This window comes from Triturus cristatus, chromosome 1_1 (assembly GCF_964204655.1).
Source record: "Triturus cristatus chromosome 1_1, aTriCri1.1, whole genome shotgun sequence".
NCBI lineage: Eukaryota > Metazoa > Chordata > Amphibia > Caudata > Salamandridae > Triturus > Triturus cristatus.
The window spans coordinates 715,990,159-716,010,659 of NC_140579.1; the positions used below are offsets into that span (position 1 = coordinate 715,990,159).

The 20,501-nt window shown below is 43.9% G+C and overlaps 1 protein-coding gene across 4 annotated transcripts in view; it reads left to right on the forward strand.

Moving 5' to 3' along the window:
* The window catches only part of TM9SF1 (transmembrane 9 superfamily member 1), a 478,903-nt gene that overhangs the window by 370,362 nt on the left and 88,040 nt on the right, over positions 1 to 20,501 (forward strand). For all 4 annotated transcript variants that reach the window (XM_085647862.1, XM_085647855.1, XM_085647847.1 and 1 more), the window contains exon 4: positions 18,928 to 19,113. In XM_085647862.1, the coding sequence (XP_085503988.1) occupies positions 18,928 to 19,113 (186 nt within the window). The remainder of the gene's footprint in view (positions 1 to 18,927; positions 19,114 to 20,501) is intronic.

Genomic DNA, 20,501 nt, shown 5'->3' on the forward strand with positions numbered 1-20,501 from the left:
CAGTGATGGGAATTAACACAATCCAGGGGTGCATGATTGTCAGAACTTCTACACATTTGCAGGGCACAAGTCCTAAACAAGCATTAAAAATGCAATTGGTCTCGCCTTTCATTAAGTTAAAGCCATTTGCTTTGCTATACAATATCATTAGCAAATCAAATGGTTTTAACTTAATCAAAGGCGAGACCTATTGCATTTTCAATCTTGTTTTTTAAATTGTTGAAAGGGTATACCCTACCCTTCCAACAATCGCCACCTCCCATCCCGCCCAGACCAAATGCACTTTTGCGAGACCATCTGCAAATCTTTCAACAGGAAGTTCAATCATTGCTCCGAAAGGGCGCAGTGAAGTTGGTTCGAGAGCAGGAACTATGTCATTGTTAAACTGAGGAGCTCTTATCGGATGCTTGAGACCACGCTAACCATAATCGCTTGCTCTAGGAGAGGCGGGTGCTTGGTTCTCCAGCTGACTCAATCCCTTATTACAGGACATGCCTGGGCACTGCCTGGGCCCAAAGTGGGCTTGTCTGTGCCCATAACTGGCTGGGCTCCTCCACCCCTCTTGCTCCAGTCACTTAGACTTGTTTCCTTGACTTTGAAGTTAAGTATGACATTTGTATTCTTTTTCACTGTTATGTTTCAGTATACTTAAACATATTATTAAAGGTAAAAAAATAAAAAAAAATATTCCCCTCCATTTTAATAGGCCCTGTAAAAAAACACACACACATACCCTATTTACCTAATGTGATGAGGGTTATAAATAAAGAAATAATCACAGAAGTTATAATGGATGCTAAAGTTCAACTAAGCAAGCAACCAGGGAACATCCATCACCTTTGCTAGTTGCCCTCCTGCCATGACAGACACTTCAGACCAAACTGAGAAGGTCCCTACAAGGAAAAGGAATCCATATGTTGCTATTGATGTGTTTTGAAGTTGAGACGGACCCTGTGACTACTACCATTTTTTTCTTACTCTATCAACTTTCTCGTGCGTTACAGCCCCCTGCTAGCAAAAAGAAAGCTGGCCTTGTATGATTTGGTTTTTCATCCTGTACATCTCCTGATGTTTGACCTCCAGATGAAAGTCAAGCTGGGCCTTTAGTATGCAGTGCAATGCAGTTAATTGATTATTCTGTGCTTATAGCGGCTCTTAACCAAGTAGTAGCTCTGTTGGAGGCTTTGGATAGCCGTCTGAAAGAAACTTTAGACAATCTGTGCAACAGGGTTAAAGCTGTTGGAATTTTAGTTGCCTCCTGTGTTGATACTGTTAAGAATTTAGATCGACCTAAGAAGGGAAATTGAGCTCAAATGTTGGAAAATGCTAATAATAATGTTAATTTAGAGCCAATTCAAGTTCCTGGTTGCATTAGACTTGCATCATATGTGGATAGTCGTTACGGAGCCTATTAACGGCCCTATGTCCACAGTTGATAGCAGTGCCCATAGCTCGAGGTGGACTACTGAGTATAACAACAAGAGGATTGAAAACCCCACAGTATTGGACCTCCCTCCCTAAGTGACACCTTATGTTGTTGTATTGACTGTTACCCCCAGTCAATAGCTAGTATCGCGAAGGCTGGTTGCAATTGAAGAACAAAACTTTGCACTTGTTTGGGAAATACACAAAGAACGTACATATGTTGTACAAGGGTATTTTAATGGTGTTGCAATTTCGTTGAATAGCAAAGGGACCCAAGACATATGGGGGTGATTGTGTGGTTGTTAATTAGAAGTCATCAAGCACAACTGAATGGGTCTTACATAATGTGGTATATTATGGCCCATGTTTCTCCAATATCGAAGTTGCTCTATTGGGTTACTTCCATAAGCTGCTCAGAATTGCCAGCTTAGACCAGATTCTCAACTGCGGTTGCTCCCCAGAAGCAGCTCTACAACGGTGTTTACACTAATGGGTTCAACGGTTTAACAGGGGATCCCGGTCCAGAATGAGACTTGAGTGGTAGATGGCCTATTGAGACTTGAAGAGTGACTGAAGCGGATTCGAACAATTTGTGGTTTACATTAATTTCAAAGTCTTAGTTTTTACATGATAGGAAGAGAAGGCACTCCAGGGGGGTACTATTGTGTTACTGCCTACATCAATGGCCCAAATATTTTAAAGACTGGGTAGGGCTGCAGGTGTCTAGGGAGTTGCCATCTAAATTTAGTTTTCTTTTTAGGAATGTGGCAGACCTTATGAATAAGCTCTATATAGAGGAATGGGCCAAATTTGTAAGGAACTTCACTGTTCTCTGTTTTTAAGAAACGTGGACCATAGAGTAGCCACATATTAATATGTACAACATTTTCCACTTGCCCGCCTTGCCCTCATCTTCAGGTTGAACAAAAAGTGGGCTTTCAAATCATAGCCTAGCTATTAAATTGTAGGATAGTCATGATTTACACTTTATTTGGTGGTGAGGGGGAGGGGTATTCTAATGCCCAATTATATCCAGTTGCTCTACAGGAATCCTGCGGCACAGTGAACATTGAAGGCAACTCCTTCTGTACTGTGCTTAATCAACGTTTGATCAAATATAACATTTGCCTATAATTTCATGGGCATGGGTAATGGTTCAACAATAGAACAATAAAAACGTCTGCCAATATTAATTTTGTTTCATGCGTTAATGATTGTATTGGCTATCATATGCTAAGATGTTTGACATTATCTGCCTCCAAGAAACATGGAGCAGGGACGAGGTGGTTATTGATGGTTTCTATTCATTTAATGTCCAGGCAATCCAGTCTGTTGCAGGGAGGGCAAAGGGTGGCTTAGTGACCCTGATCTCTGTAAAATTTGAATCGATAAAGACAGAGAATATTGTGGACTCTCCTTGGTTTCAGATTACTTTAATCTCAAATCTAACTGATGTCCCAATATTGCTGATCAATTGGTATTATAACATCTTTGACCATAATGAATGTGGGGTCATTAATAGTCTAAAGGAGGAGATCAATAAGGCCGTGGTTAAATGCTTTCCTGTATGCATAATTTGGCTTGGGGATTTTAACTGTACTTTGTCAGTATAGTATGCATATGGTTTGTGGGGTGCGAGACACTGAAAATCGATCTCTCTCCCATTTTAAACATACCGTGCAGGGTGAAGCCCTAAATGATATCATTGTAATCAATGATTTGTTTTGTCGATACTTTGGTCTGCACTCCACTTAAACAGTTTCCAACATTTCAGGGGGGTGGCGGGGTAGGGTAAATACTATAGATGTCATATTGATTTCTAGGAAATATTCCCACTGGGTGGATAACTTCGAGAAAAAAGAATCAGAGGACATAAAATAGTTTAATGCTCCATGCTCCAAGGCCCAAAAAGACCTTAAAAAGCCTTGCATATGGTCCCCCGTGCTGGGGATTTAATCAGGAAAGTAAGACCAAGTAATTGGGAAGAGAAAGGAGGAGTTAAGAAGACTTGCATGGGAACATTTGGAGAAAGCTAGTGCCCTAATGGATTCTAGAGGTTTTTGGGAAGTAATAAATCGCCCCTTTTTTACAAATGAGGCTAGGAATCGTCAATAACAGGGGATGCCTGGATAGCTCATTTTTCCAAGATATTTAATCCTAAAGGGGTATTATTGCAAGACCAAAAAGAAGACATAGCTGTTAATCTTGTAACTGCGAACCCACTCAGCTTATTCATTTCTAGTGGTGAGGTTGAAGACGCACTGTTGAAGGGTATTTCTGCAAAAGCTGCAGGGGCAGAAGGTGTCCATTTGGATATGTTTAAAGGCAACCCACTATTGGGCACCGTTACTGGCAAATGTTTTTAAATCAATAATAGTAGGCCGCATCCTTGTCTCATGGAAAGAGGCCATGGTGCTCCCGATATACAAGAAGGGTAGCAGGAATGATCCTGTCTGCTACAGGCCCATCACCTTAATCGATGCGACATGCAAAGTTTTGGGGAGGATAATTCTTGCCCGTCTTGAGTTGTGGGCTAATGACTCTGGCCTGATATCCCATTCACAATATGGCTTTAGGAAAGGAATGGGTACGAATGAACAATGCCTCAATCTGTCCTTAATCATGGGTAAGTACATGAAAGCCAAGAGAAGAGCAATCCACTTGGCCTTCATGGACCTATCCAGTGCATTTGACCCAGTTAATAGGGGGAAGCTGTGGTTACTTATGGAAAGGTTGGGCTTCGAGGAGGCACTTATTACCCTACTACATAGGATGCATTCATCTACCTCGGTTTCCATACGTTACGGACCTGGAAGAGAAAAAACCAGGCCTATTGCCTCCCCAGAGGGTGTTCGACAGGGATGTATTTTGGCCCCGTTTTTATTTAGTTTATACAAAATGGGGTGGAGAAATTCCTAATAGAACAGCAATTGGACTATCTGAATATAGAAGGCAAGCCGGTTCCCTTGTTGTCATATGCTGACGACACTGTATTGATGACTTTAACAGCTAATAGTCTTCAAAAAGCCCTGATCGCTTTTACTGATTTTATGACGGCCTTGGATCTTAAAGTTAATTTTAGCAAGTCTTATATCATGGTTTATGGCCCACAAAAACGAGAAAATTTGTGGTTGATGGAAGAACCATTGAAAAGGTACCCTCTTTTACATATTTAGGGAATGTTTTTAATAATCAATTAAACTGGTACCACTCGATTGTGACCAGGGCCCAACAGACCAGTAGAATCATAGAGGGCTGATTTCGCTTAGGGTGCAAATTGGGACATAAGCCAGTGGCAGAAATTTTTATTTTATATAAATCAAAATGCCGGTTAGTTTCAACCTATGGGGCAGGAGTGTGGGGGGGAAGTCCCAAAAAGTTGGTTAGAAACCTTGGAAAATAAGTTCATAAAAAGATAGTTGATGGTTCCCATCAGTTCTCCCACAAAAGTTTGTAACTCTGAACTGGGATTGGACTATGTCGAAGATGTTAAAATTGCCCCCTTGATTTTATGGGGGAAAGTGTGGTCCTCGGAGGATTTATCATTTACCAGAGCGATTATAAGGGATTGTATAAGTTTAGAAAATGGATCGTCCATTCCCTGGCTTTGCTATGTTAAAAATGCTTTTAAGAAGATCGGCCTGGGAAATGATTGAGAATCCGGATGGTATACAATCTAACCTAAAATTAACTATTAAAAATGCCAAAGATTGGATTGATGACCTGACCTATTGCCAGGGACAGTTGCCCATATATGTCGAGTCCCTTCCGTCAATGTCTAGGCCAAAGGATATTTGGGGACCCCTTCAGAATGACCTTTTATCCCCCGCTTTGGAGCAGGACACGGGGGTCTAAAGGAGAGACTTGCTTCCTCTGGGGCTCTTGTTGACACACAAACTGTTCAATACGGAAGGTGCTTGGAGTCTGTTCCCTTGCGGTGCAGACTCTTCTCAGTGGAGGTCCTTGCCAGCACCGGTGTTTGCCTTTGGCACCGGTGCATAACAAGAGAGGGGTCGGAGCTGTCTCTCAGAGACGCGAAGATAGAGTGTGTAGTCTACATGATTTGTGCTTTCTTTGTGCTGTACAATAATATCAAGTTACCACAATGAAGGAGGCCCATGGGACAGGTTGGGATATGTATTATCTATAGAACTGGATGTGTGCGGAGCTCTCCTACGGAAATATGTGGCCAGATGGTGTTGTGCTCTGTGTTTACTTTCTTGATGTCTTCGCCTCTTGATTTACTCATGCTGTGTCGTGGAATGGCTGTAATGTGCAAAAACATTCAATAAAGTTTTTTTTTTTTAAAACCTACGCGCAGGAAACCAGGACCTCTGTGTATTGTGGCGTACCAAAGCCCACCTCAGTGCCCAGACCCCCAATCCGACTAGCATCAGTGTCTCACTTGTTCTCCGTGCTACAGCGTAGCTACCAATGATTAGCAACCCAGAACAAGCGACTTAGTGAACTCTCAGGAATAGTGGGAATCAAGAACACCCTTTCGGTTTAACACTTATACCAGTCCACAACATGAGTAATCAGACACGATGTAGTTTAAAATGTTTATTTTAACTACGTGCTCTAAGATGCAGTATTTTCGCCAATACGAGTAAAAAGATGCATAAAAGTAATACAATTGGCATTGTTACAATTCCATAAAACACAAAAGGAGAAATCCTATTATAATGATAGTGGAACCAAGTTTTAACGGGGAACTCCATACTAGGCCTGGGCTAAATTTCCGTTCCGCTCGCGGAAATTGCGATAATTTGACATTTTCGCGTTCCGCGGAGAGCGCGAAAATGTCAATTTCCGCAGTTTAGCGATAATTTGGTTCTTGCTCGCGCTGTAAAATAATACATTCTCGCGCGATCGCCTTACCTGAATCCCCGCGTTCGCCAACAAGTTTTCCCGATCCGGTCGCGTTCTCCACAAGATGTTGGATTGTTGGTAGCCATTTGCGCTGTCTCGCGACAGTTCACGCCCGCAGTAACGTCATGCGTCGCGCGATCACGTCTTTCTTCTCGCGATCATGCACCGCGAGAAGAGTGAAAACAAGATGGCCGCGCCCGCAAGCAACCGCATGGGTAAGTTGGCGAGCCGCGAACACGCAGAAAATACCGCGAACGGGCGGGAAAAAAACTTCCGCATCTTCGCGATATTTACGCGTGTTTGCGGAGATTTTGAACATTTTCACGATAATTTGCGAAAGTCGCTTTCGCAAATTCCGCCCACCCCTACCCCATACCTCCAAGATCAGATGAAGGGAATCACATCCTAGGACAAGCACAGCTCTCTGTAGATGGACAGGTTTTCTCCAAGTGCTCCCTACATATATGCAATACAATATTAAAAGCACCCGAGTTCCAGTTATTTGCAGCTGTAATCGTGTTATGTCTAAGTGAGTGGGACTGATCAACATGAATTAACCAGCCAAAGATAAAAAAATCATTAAAAATACGCAACTGAAGATGGAAGGCTGCCAATTTAATCCATCAGTGTATATGCGCAATATGTTGCAACAGCCTCCAAGAGGAAGTCATCGTTATCGTCAGAAAAGAGATTCGCCATCCAATCGAGTAAAGTAAATGAACATACATGTTCTTCGATAGCCGGAGCCTCTAGCACCATCAGAGGACAATTTGCGTGTTCTTCAAGATAAGTTTGTTCCAAGAAGTCATGTGCAGCTGCACAGACATCCCACTGAGCCAAAACTCCATACGCAGCCGCGCAGGCCATAATCCCAACACCAGAACAGTCCAGCTCATGTGCCACTAAGGGACTCATTAGCCGATCATAATCCGGGGCAGGAGACACCGTATTGGAGAGGCTGAGATCTAGTGCCCATTTAAAGGAGCTATCCAGGCAATGGAACACAGGTTGCACGCAAGTGAAATATGCGAATCGGAAAGACAATCAATGAGCCACACTTAGTGGCTAGCGGTAGCGTTCCATAGTATTCAAGCATTCGTCTACAAAGCTGTCTTGTGACACAGACCGTGCAGCCATTCCGTAGCAACCAAATCAACAGCAGCACACCGGCAGCTAAGGCGAGAATTAGTAGGAAACCGCCGAAGATGCTGGAAAAAATAGAATGAAAAAATGCCGGTATATCACCAAATATAGTTTGGAATAAGGTTACAAGGCCGGAGCCCACAAGTTTAAAAAAAAAAAATGGGCCACGCCAGTTGTAGGAGAGACATTAATAAATAGTGTGAATCAAGGTGCCGAAATGTAGTGGGAGATCAGTATTGAAAAGCACCTGCACCTCTGTACGGGTGTTGGCCACGTGAGGGACAAATGTTTCTCGGGAATAAGTCAGAGCTACTTCTTTTTGGGACAATAGTGCTCTTATTCTGCTCAATGTATTGAACTCTGCCTTCAAGGTCGGAATGGAAGGCCAAATCGAGATGTCGAGCCTCCCATGTGGGGGGCAGAAAAAGCACATTTTTACAGCAAACTACATGTTGTGAGACAGTCACAATGTAAGGGATCCCAGCCAGCATACCACAGCAAGTCTCATTATTTAAAAGTAAATAACTACCGTTAGCAAGCAATGTGAAAGTTGGTGTGATAGCTGGCACTGGATTACCCTTTGAAATGCAAGCCAAAAATCGGTGCCTGTAGATTACAGGCACCGTGCAATTGTAAATTCTTACACACAAGCGATCAGGTGTGGAATTTCAATCCTCCCCACTCAAGTAAACCTCTTTGTCATCCCTCAGACATCTGTATGTGAATGGCAAAGACCATACTTCATGGAGAAAAGCACTACCTAGGGGTTCATATCTTCCTAGTGCATAATGTTTCATACACAAACTAAATTTAAACAAGGAAAAAGGGAGAGTTATAACCCCATGGATGAGTCTTACAGCAGAATTGGGTTCGGCTACCGAAAATGGTAATGGTTCTAATTTCTCAATATGTAAAAGAGAGTATGTTGCATCCTTCATAGACATGAACTGTTGTCTTTCTGTTAAATTAAAAGGCATAAACAAAGATGAAGTGTTCATGTAGTCACATGGGTCTTTCCCAGCCTTCAATGTTTGTAAAGTCCACCTAAACTGCAAGATAGAACGCAATTGATTTTGACCATGGTACAAAACAGATACTTCATCATGTACAATGTCCACAACAGATGAACCAATTTTATCTAATGTGTAAATTCGAGAGGATAGAGTGTTAATGCTATTATCAACGACAACAAGAACATTCTCTGAATTCGCTTGGTCTGTTGCCCTTAAACGTGAAGCTGCTTCGATCTGTGACAGTTACCAAAGTTCATTGTAAATGGCTTAGATATATCTTTTGGACCTTCCACCTACAGGGCCTTTAACAAAATCAACCTCGTCAGTTAATAAGTACAAATGATGTTTAACGGACGCTAGGGTGGAGTGTTTCAGCCAATTTTGACTTAATTTTCCTACTGAATAGGTAGTAACTGAATTGGAGTTTTCAAAACAGGGGTCCGGTCTAACTTGTGTGTAGCCAGTGGCCTTACCCAGAAAACAATGTTGGCATGAATCATTACTGGTTTGCCAAACTAACCAACCCATGGAGTTAAGACTAGAAACATTAAATTACTAATTGGCAATTAATGACTGCAATTCATCAAGGGACATATCTGTGTGATTATTCCATGTATGATAAGCATACAGATTTGGACTTTTCGGGGCATTCAACTGTTTCGAAGTAGCCAATCCAAAACAGGTAGTTTGATAGAGTTATTCAGAAACATGTGGCTTGGGGTAAGGCACGCGCGATGTAAAGCTTCCGTGCATTGTACCTGCCAGGGTCTAGAACCCCAAACAGATTTAAGATCAACAGTACCCTTCCATAGCTCATAGCCATCTATAGCTAACTGGTCAATAAAGGATTTTGAATACAGCAACTTAGTGTGGGTGAGTCTAACTTTAGAATTGGACTTAGAAGTCAATTTAAAATAAAAGGAGTCTGGATTGGATCGATTAAAATCAGTGAAGTATGTACATTTGTTCAAAAGGGTTTTTGAGCTGCCTTCAATGGGAGCTGATAGCTAAACAAATCTGCATAATTGGCAGAATTTAAATACAAGTCTTCAGCATCAAATGCAGCATAATATTTCAAATCAGAAAATAAGATATTCGACGGCTTACATGTCCCAATCATCAGAGCGTATGTTTCGTTTCACAACATCCCCCATTGAAACACGAAGTACATTTGGGACATTAATCACCTCGGTGGGACCATGAATTTGAAACTTAACAACATCCCACACAATTCCATCCAACACTGGCCAAGCAGTGATGTTGACAAAAGTCTGCTCTCGCTTCATGATTTGTGAAGAAGAGTGTGGTGCCAAAGTTCCATCAATTACCTTCATAGCAGAGCGTTCAGTAAGGTAATGTCCAGGCGATGAGGACCAACCAGATGCAAGTCCAAGGTGGAATCAAAAAAATTTTTTTAAACCATGTAACAAAAATAGACAATTTCTATGGGATACTCTGTCGTGGAGTCGGTGTCAAATGAAAAATGAGACCGGTTGTTAGCATTTGTTTGGACACCAGGTAATGACACGTCTGAGGGGTACGCATACTCTGTACCTTCATTAGGACTGCAAGCTGGAGTGTTCAGTAATGTATTAGTAACAGTGTGCATCTCCATGACCGCCTCATGCCTGATGGTGTTTGACGAGGCCATGACAGGAAACTGCTGGAGTCATACTATGAAGAATTGGCCATTCGTTTTAGTTTGACATTGTCAACGGAGATGTACCTGTTATCCTTGCGACCAGGAAGTGGTGGTAAAATGACTGTTCGAGTACCCTGCCCGCCAAGCACTGGAACCGGTGCACGAAAAGAGGGGCCAAACTCCTTGTTCTCCACCTTCTCGCGGACCAGGTCACCGACTCTAGGTAGCCAGCCCACTACCGGAATCTGTAGTGCAGCATCAGTTGTGGAGGGCAAATGTTCCTTTGCAAGACTATCACAAGTCTCTTGTAGGTTCTGTAATACAGCAGAATGATTATCTACGTCAAAGGGTTCGGCTGTCATCGCCATGTCTAGACCATCAAGGTCCGGGACAAACATTTTGGATGCCAAAGAGCATTTGGTATGGGGTCCGCCCACCCAGAGATCTTCTCGGGAGATTATTAAGTGCACATTGTACGCTATATAAATGGGTGAACCCGTTCTTGCCAGTACTTAAAACTCTAGCTGTCAAGGATTGCTTTAAGTCACGGTTCATTCGCTCCACAACTGAATTGCCCTCGGGCCGGTATGGAGACGAAAAATTGACTTGCACCCTTAAAGATCTCATGACTTCCTTGTACGCCTTGGAGGCGAACGCTGGACCCTGATGAGAATGGAAGGTGCCACATGCAAAAATTCCCACAAAGACACTCAAATCTATGATGACAGTTCGTGCGTCAGCACTGCGTTGTGGCCAAACCCATAGAAAGCGTGTGCACAAATCCACTGCAACTAAGATAAACGTATGCGCAGTATCAGATAAAAAAGGACCGCATTGCTCTAAATAAACACAACCTAATGGTTTATTAGATATGCACAGCTGTGTTTGGGGTGGTCGTGCAGCAGTAGAAAGTTTAATCTGCTGACAAATGTCACAAGAAAGGACATAATCACGAGTGTTTATACAACCCATGCTACCAGTAACGTTGCTGTAAGATAGAAACAGTTGCAGAAACGCCTGCATGTGCCGGGGCCATGCCTTCGGGTGCGGCTGTTATCAAGGACCTTGTAACTGTTGCTAAGTATGTGGCTACTGCTGTTTTCGCTGCTTCGTCAGCTAAACTGTTGCCAACAGCATGTACTCCTATGCTCTGATGACCAAGAGTGTGAATTACATGTGCGAGAGGCAGATGTTGTTTAAGTTCTGCGACTCGAACCCATAGCATTTTATGCTTAATTGTGCTACCTATGGAATCACAGTAGTCATTCTGAGTCCAAAATAATAAATTGTCGTTGAAAGACTGGACACAGTAGTAAGAGTCACTTACTACTCCAGTCTACTACATACCACTCCACTCTATGCCCCTCCACTCTACGACATGCCACTCGACCTCAATCTATGGCACTCCACACCACTTGCCCCACTCCATTCTACCCCACTCCAATTTACTCCACTTCGCTACAATTTACTCCACTCTACCTAACTCCACTCTACCCAACTCCACTTCAGTCTACCCCACTCCACTACGAAACAATCTACCCCACTCCTCTACAATCTACCCCAATCTAACCCACTGCAATCTACCCCAGTCCAGTTTACCCAACTCCATTCCAGTTTGCTCCACCCCAAACTCCACTGAAGTCTATCCAACTCCTCTCCACTCTAATCTACCCCGCTCCACCACAGTCTACCCCATTGCACCACAATTTACCCCACTCCTCTCCAATTCACCACACTCCAGTTCATCCGATCTACCCTATTCCATTACACCTAATCTACTGCACTCCTCAAATCTACACTACTCCAATCTACCCCACTCAAGTCTACCCCATCTTCTCCACTGCAATCTACCCCACTCCAATCATCCCTTTCCAATCTACCCCACTCATTCCAATCTACCCCAATGTAATCCACCCAATCTACTCCACTCCACCCTAATTTGCCCCACTCCAATCTACCCCACTCCAACAGTCTACACCCCTCCACTCTTCCCCAGTCTCACTCCACTCCAATCTCAACTCCAAACCAATCTATCCAACTCTGCTCCAATCTGCCCCACTCCACTGTACCCGAATCTACCACATTCCATTGTACCCCAATCTCCCACTACATTCCAATCTACCCCACTCCACTCTGATCTACCACACCACACACACACCATTCAAATCTACCTCACTCCAGTTCAGCCTAACCCCGGCCTCAATCCTACTCACTCCAATCTATCCCACTCCACCTCAAACTACCCTACTCCAAACTACCAAAATCTACCCCCACTCCATTCCAGTTTATGCTACTATAAACCACCCCACTCTTCCCCAATTTACCCTACTCCCATTTACCCCAATGTATCCCACTCCACCCCAATTTATACAACATTCCCGATCTAGCCTACCCCTACCTGCCCCACTACAATCTGTCTAATCTACTCCTCTCTAGCCTACCTCACTCCACCCCAATGTGCCCCAAGCCACCCCACTCCATTCTACCTTAATTCACCCCCCACTATTCTACCCCACTCCTCTCTAACCCAATTCACCCCATTCCAATCTACCCCACCCCACGCTACTAACTTTTAGCCATGCTGAACAGCAGCCACAATGGTGTAAACATGGCTAAAACTCCTTTCAAACGGGTAGTATTGGAACACCATTTATCACATGGATTTTAAATTTAAGTTCTTTAATATTGTAGTTAAATATGAAAAGCAAAGATGGCTAGTGGAAGTGGGATTAATTTCTTTCCACGTGAAGTGCATGAATGTTAAGGTGCATTTTAGGCACACAGTTCCAGGACACATTATTGCTTTAAAACGCAAACTTCCAAGAGTATCGATTCTCTTATAATTGCTTTAGGAAGCCCGTAGCTGTCTATATGGGCATTGTGAAATGTCAACTTATTGTGATGCCGATGAAGTTGTAGCAATAGATTGCTGAATAAGCAGAACAAATAGATATTTAGAGCTATAGCCTTTGGTCTAACTGGTCCTAGATGATTGATAGCTTCCTCTTCCTTCAGTCCAAATTCCTAAACATTTGCAGGGAAGAACCCAATCAAACTTGGCACCCTCTAGATAACACACTTTGTGTTTTATCACTCTTCAACCAAACATTATAACCTTACTTTTTTCAATGTTAATTTATCAAGCAGTATACACTTAAAGTTAACAGCGATCTTTGAAGTCAAATTGTCATAGGACTGTGTCATCAGCTTACTAGTGGATTGGTTGCAGTGACCCCAACGTTGGTAGGAAATGTCCTTGTTCTGTTTAGAAAATAGGTTTAAAAAAAAAAGCAGGTTGTGACTATTCAACCAATTTTTTAAGGCAACCCAGCAGGCACTTGATTTTTACCCATGTGCGAGAATACAAATAGATTATTGACTTAAGCAGGGAAGGGAAATGCCCTACTTGGGCAGTTCTGGCCCTAACAATTTACTGTTTTTTATCTTAGTCAGTAAACATGGCACATAATTGTGCATGACTAGATGTAATTGCCCTTGGACAAGCAAAGAGATGGTTATTAAAGTATCTTAATGCTACAGTATTCTTGAAATCTAGTTTGATAATACAATATGTTGTTTTTATTCTTAACATATTTCTCCAGTTTCTGTGGTAATATTATGAGACGTCCATCTATGTAAAGAAGGGCTAACAATCTGTATTTGGGTGGAGATTAACATATACTTTTTTATACATAAGAATTAAAATACAACCCTTCCAAAAATCAAGTGAGTTCCAGGAAAGCAAGCAGCCCAAGAACAGTGCAGTAAGTTGCTCATACCAGCTATCTGGATTATTAAGTCTCGCATAGGCAGCGCTTGCGCTGTCTCCAAGACATGGGGTATTCAGTCCATGGGTTTTTAAATGCTCCCAGCACTTTCCATTGGTTCTTTCCTCTGCCTTTGCAAATTCTTTTGTTTTCGTTGGTCAATTGTATACATTTGTCCTGTCTTTGGGCAGTTTTGTTCCGCTCTGCAGACTGCCACTGCTACATAAACCTTTCGCTGTGGGCCATATGTTTTCCTTCAGTGCACTACTTTGTCTTTCGGTCTGCACTCGCAGCTGCTCCTAGTTCACTTATTCTCCCCTGCCTTCCCACAACAACACCTCCCGCCTCTCACAGCTTGTTTATTCTGAACAGCTGCTCTTCACTCCCTCTCGGGCTTCAGCTACCTCCTACTCCCTCCTGCTTCTAGTGCACTTTTTTTCCCCTGTAAAATGCGTGGCACTGTTGAGTCCCTTCCCTTCTTTAGAAGCGAGCAATGAAAGCTTCAAGAGCACGGGTTTCTCTGCTCTAAAAAATTATCGGCTTCATGAGGAGTGGTTTGCTATTCAAGATGATCGGGAAAATTTGAGATAAGAATAAGTGACTGAATGAGAATTGACGTTGTGGCCGTGTATGAGGATTGACCTCTGGCAGGGGCAGCCAAGGCTTTCCGTGTTCCACAAAACCAGGATTAATTGCTTTTGGTAATATGTCAATCGTTTAACAAGCAAGAGGCCTAATCTAGTGTTTGCTGGGAGCTGTAGATTAATATTTTTCGTTATGGTGTTTTTTTTGTGTCCATGTTTGCCTGTTTGTAGGGCCAGGCTGCTGAGTCTAGTGGCGCATTGCTGCCTCTGTAAATAGACTCTTCCTATTGCTGAAGGCCTATGTTGCGAAGCTGTGCCAGGGGCTCAGTCTCTGCATAGCGAGAGGGAGGGAGAGAGAGAGGAAGGAGGTTATCAAAGCATATAAATAAAAGGTATTGTCATTTACAATGCCAATAGCTCAAACTCTTGCAAATATGAGACCTATTGCTTTACAAATGGTTGTTGAGCACTGAGACTGAGGCGGTAGCAACCATATGGAGGCAGGCCGTCCGTTTCAATAGCAGGAGGGAGAAGCAGGCAGCTGCAGCCAAACCAGACCTTGGTCTTTGAGAGCACAGCAAATGTGGCAACATATGAGCAAGGTTTGCAGCTCTGTTTACAACTCCACTCTGTAAGCCACAAAGCACTGGTCTGAAGAAAGAAATAGTGCTCGCAGGCTTTGAGTAACAACACATGTAATGGGGACATTCCTTGAAATTGGACAAAGCTTTTAAAGCCAAAATTCTGAATACAGCACTAAACACAAACAGCGCAAGCGCTGCCTCAGCGAGACCTAAAAATACACCCATGGGCAACCATTCAATCCATGTATAATATATGCCTATAAAAATGCAAAATAAAATTAGATAGATTTGACTGCTGAGCTACAGAGGAGGAGGAGTATCTGTTGATACTGACTGTTATTTGTTGTTCTGCAGTAAAGAAAGTAAGCATAATCCTCACCTTTTTGTCCCTTATAGGACTAGCTTTCCTTGGTGCCATCTAGGAAGTTTTATATTTTCTCAAATTTGGAACACATCTAAAATAACTTACTTAAGTTGTTCACATGTTGTGATTAATATAGGCATTGTACGGTGCATTTAGTGCTAAGGTACCTCCTCTAGTTTGTCTCTCTGAGAGATGTTTCATCAGTTACTCTTTCTGATTTTTCTTCTGGTTTATCTATTTTTTTTGGGGGGTGTGAGCAGTCTTCTGCAGTGTAGGAGGCTGGCTTTGTATATGGTGCACACTTATTTAGGTGAAGCACCCTGCACTAATCCAGACAACCCTTTTAGTGGTTTTAGACAACTATGGAAAACTCTCTAAGTGGTAGCTGTGGAGAGCAGCCTTCGGGCTTAGTCCAGAAGGAGTGTAAAGCAGCTTGTTTTACCAGTACTAATCATATAGTGTAGGTTAAGTGAAAAAGAACCACACAGAGTAGTTATAAAAATATGTGTTTATTATAAACACTTACTAACGCATTGCAATATCTGCTCCCCAGAATTATAATCCTAATACTTCAACAATAGAACAGGTAAGTAGTGCAAAAACAGTCTCCAAGGGGAAACTAAAAGATATACTAAAAGTGGAATACGAACCACGACCTAAGTCGATACTGAAGATGTAGAAGTGTTGGGGACCCAAGGTAAGTACCCAGGAACCCCACGGAGGCCGTGTGCAGAGTGGGAACAGAACCGCGTGATCAACACAAGTCAACAGGAAAGTCGTGTTTGCAGTTTTTAAGTAGAATCCTTCCCATAGGACCCTGAAGAAACCCTGTGGAAGATGGAAGGTTGAAGAGTCACCCCGCTCGTAGATAACCCAGTAACCAGGATACCTACACCAGGGAAGCCGGATGCATAGGTGCAAATTGACATCTAGAACCACAGTAGACCACAGTGGATGATTTCAGTAAAGATGCTGCTGCCGAAGAAGCTGTAAGAGTCCGGTGGAACCCAAGGATGGATTCTGGATGAGAGGTACCTGCAGAGGGGACAGAGTCTTTGCCACTCAGTAGTAACCAGGAGGCATGAAAGATGAATGCCCACCGATATCGGAACATGCAAGAGAGTTGACGGTGACCTTTGCGCTGTAGCTTGTCAGACCAGGCAACGCTGTGGAAGACCAGGAGCTGTTCACGAGCTGTCCCACCATGGATGTCAAGAGCCAGGGGGTCGGTGTCTGGCAGGAGCAGCAACAAACGTGGCAGACGAAAAAGGTGCAGTGTCTGGACTAGCAAGACCCAAGTGACTCACCATGAGTATGTAAGTCAGAGCAAGCCCCAAGCATGCAGCAGAGCCCTCTAGAACCAAAGGAGACCCTCAAGAGGACCCACAAGCTGAAAGCATATGAGTCGCACGAGGACTTTGAGCAGCTCTCCAGTGATGAAGCTGGAGCTGCTTGCAGCCTGAAGATCTCTGGAGAAGAGTCAACAAGCCTTAGCAACGGCAAGTTGATGCAGTGCACAATGGGCACTGCTCCAGCGGTTCCAACGAGGGATAATGGCTTCAAACTTGCTGTGAAGACGGTGCAGGCCTCGGAGTTGCAGAACCACCACCTGTGTTGGTGAACCTTTCGGAGTCTGTAGGGAGCTCAGGACCAGCAGACAGGTCCGCTTCGTTGCGGTGCCTGCAGATGCACGGTAGTGACCCCTTCACTCCAAAGGAGTTTCCTTCAGGTGTCTTGGATGTCCACAGGCCTGGTGAAGAACCTCTATGGTGCACAGACCACGCAGAAGACTGGCAGGGCGATGAGACCAGGAGCAGCAGGATTCTTTCCGGTGTAGTATCGGTTCGCAAAGAAGTCCAGCGAAGGCCAAAGTGCCCAGCGGTTGTAGATGAAGTGGTTTCGGATCTGAGTCTTGTGCCTCGACGAATCTAAAGAACAACCCACAGGTAGGCCCTTAAGTACCCTAAAGAAAGGGTTGGGACGATTCAGAGGTCCCTCCCAGAGTAGGGGCTGGATAGTGCGGAAGAGACTTCCCTGTCCTTTGTCCTGTCTCCCATGAGAGACCGAGTCAACTGCTCCCTGAACTGGTTCCAACTGGAGTATGCAAGGAGGGCACCAAATGTGCCTTTCAAAGCAGTCTAGTGGTGCTGGCAAGCGCCCCACCCAGGCCCAATACTCCGTCCTGTCGGGGAGGTGGTCACACCTCTCTGTGACAGGAAACCTATTGTCCTATCTTAACCTGCTTGAGCTTGGCTCAGCAGTAGGAGGGCAGAATCGTGTCTCTGGTCGGCAGCAGCCATAGCTTGCTCGTGTGTGGAAGACGTACCTGGAGCACGGAGGGCTTCCCGAAGGAGGCCCCCCCGTGCATGCAATCATACTTCCAATAGCGTTTACGGTGTTGGGGTAGGATTCCAACATGTTTGATACCAACCATGCCAGGGTTTGTTACAGCCAGTTTAGAGATAGCCATAACGTAATGATGCATGGCCACTCTATGTATTGTAATGGCTGATGCACTTACAACCTGTGAAAATGGACTCCGAGGATTGAAGAGGTGTCCTGCTCATGCAGGGGAACCCTCACACCGAGCTTTCTGCCTTCAGTATTGAAAGGCCTGCCTTGGGGGTGACTTATAGGTTTTAAGTGCAATGGCCTCGATATAAAAAAAACATATCTGTTGTAAGTGTCGCTAGCACCAGCTTACACAGGCTCCAATGGCAGGCCTGTAGACACAATTAGAGTGGTCTTCTATGGGTTGCATAATACATGCTTCAGCCCATAGGAGACCCCTGGTGTACCTATTCCCTGAGCACCTCAGTACCATTTATACTAGGGACTTATAAGGGTACACCAGTAGCCAATCTGGGGGGTACCTAAGTACTCACCAAGGTCCAATTTATGGAGGAAGCTCAGAGACTGGGGTCCTGATTAGCAGGATCCCAATCAGACTAGTCAGAAAAACATAATGACACCAGCAAAAAGTTTGGATAACCATGAAAGCAGATCATACTTTCCTACATGCACCTTTTGCTATTTTGGTGTTGCCTCCACTCTGAGTGGTGTCTCCCACTTTCGCCGGGAGGTGTTTTTATGCTTGATCTCTTTCCTCTTGCTATGGCATCTCATCTGGTTTATGTATTTGTAGCAGGGTTCTCTTGTAAGTTGTTTCTTTCTCTTGTGGGTGTGTCACCCTTGATTTAACTACAACTTTCTCTCTGATTCTAGGTGGTGCATCTTGTAGCTTGTCACTCTCTCTCGTTACTGTTCCTCTTGTTTGACTTTCTAGACAAATAGATAACAAAATAGTCTTTGTAATGAGAAAGGGCCATACAAACTAGAGGAGTTAACCCACAGATTATGTATTGTTATATACTTGTCACCTATCCTAATGTATTGAGTTTCTCCTACAACATGTATATTTATTCTCCTGTATCGTGTTCATTCGAAGCGGTATTGCCCTTGATTCAAGCCTCTGCTTATCTCTTTTTGGTGTCTTCCTGCTTGTCACTAATACAACAAACCTCTATCCACAGGGATCATCATGATGGCACTCTTGGGCATGTTCAACGTTCACCGCCACGGTGCCATTAATTCGGCAGCCATCTTGCTATATGCTCTTACCTGCTGCATTTCTGGCTACGTCTCGAGTAGTTTTTACCGCAAGATTGGAGGCGAAAAATGGGTGTGGAACATTGTGCTGACTACCAACCTTTTCTCGGGTAAGAGTTAGCAACGCACCCTTTACAGGAAGGGGACGATTCTTTTTGATTACCTGTACTCTCCTTTTTCTCCATGTGCTGCCATTTCTGAGTTTATCTGGCTTACCCCACTATCAAAATAGGATTTGCTTGGTACATAGCGGCCCTCCCAAGTCTGTGCAGTTCCCATTATCATGGCTTGACTTTAGGCCTTACCTTGCACCCTTTTCCCACTTCACTGCTGAGCACAACATTTCACAGTTTGGTCCCTCATTACTTGCCCTACAAGGCAAGTTTTGACATCTGAACTTTAAAGGGACTTTATTCCATGTCTTCCGAAAGTAGGTTTGCAGTCTGAAACTGATGCAGATTGAGTCTATGAATACTTCTGCCCTCCAATATTTGTGTTTGGAGTGGGTAAGAAATTTTGAACAGACAGCTTGAATTTAACTTGAGGGTGTCTATAACCGGAGCCTTGTGCCTAATGGTACAGACCTGTCTGGCAGTCAGCTTTTACTAGACAGATCAGTGCAGTGAGCCAATGTGGCTCAAAATAGGGACCTCATTTTATAAACTATATGGTACAGTTTTTTTGTACTTAATACTGATATCCTGTTCTTTAAACTCTTAAAAGACTGGGACCACAGCATGAACATGGGCACTCAGACACTGACATAACCTACATATCACACGAGTTCCAGCTATACTCTGCTGGGCGCATTGATATGTGCGAATAAGAAAGCCAGGCAAGCCAATAAATATTGTTGCCTTTAGTTTATATATTTTGTCGACTTACCTCAAACTTAGTATCTATTATCACCATGCCTGTTGGTTACAAGTATGTATGCAGCATAAATGGAAAATTATGATGTTGTGGGGGTGGGGCATGCTTGACGCTGAATCAAGATGGCATGAAGTGCTTAGCCTCATGCCGATGAAGACCTCCCCTTCCCTGTTGTCTTTCCGGGTGTGGCAAGCAGTACTGGGCAGTGGAAGTTGTGAGGAACCGTCTGACCCCACCGGATTGTCTTCGGGAGAGAAATTCATCCTGCAACCGACACGCAGGCTGGAGTGCGTTCGGCAGTGGCAGATAAACAAGATGGCCGCTGGGCCCTGACGAGAGCGTTTACCAGAACAAGCTTGAGAAAAACGTGTTAAGCTCCTTTAGACCACCGGGCCCACCAAATTAAAAGCCCACTGGTCAAAGCTGAGAATGGTGGCACTGTTGGGGAAGGTGGGAGCGTTGTTGGGAGTCAGACCTCAACCAGCCCTGCCAAGTACCATGCATTGGGCATTAGACTAACGCATTTCAGTGTGGTGATACGCATCACTGCACTGAAATGCAGTCACGCATAATAAGCATAGCGCCTGCCTCAGCTGTCAAGAGCTAGTGTGGAAACGTGTAATGT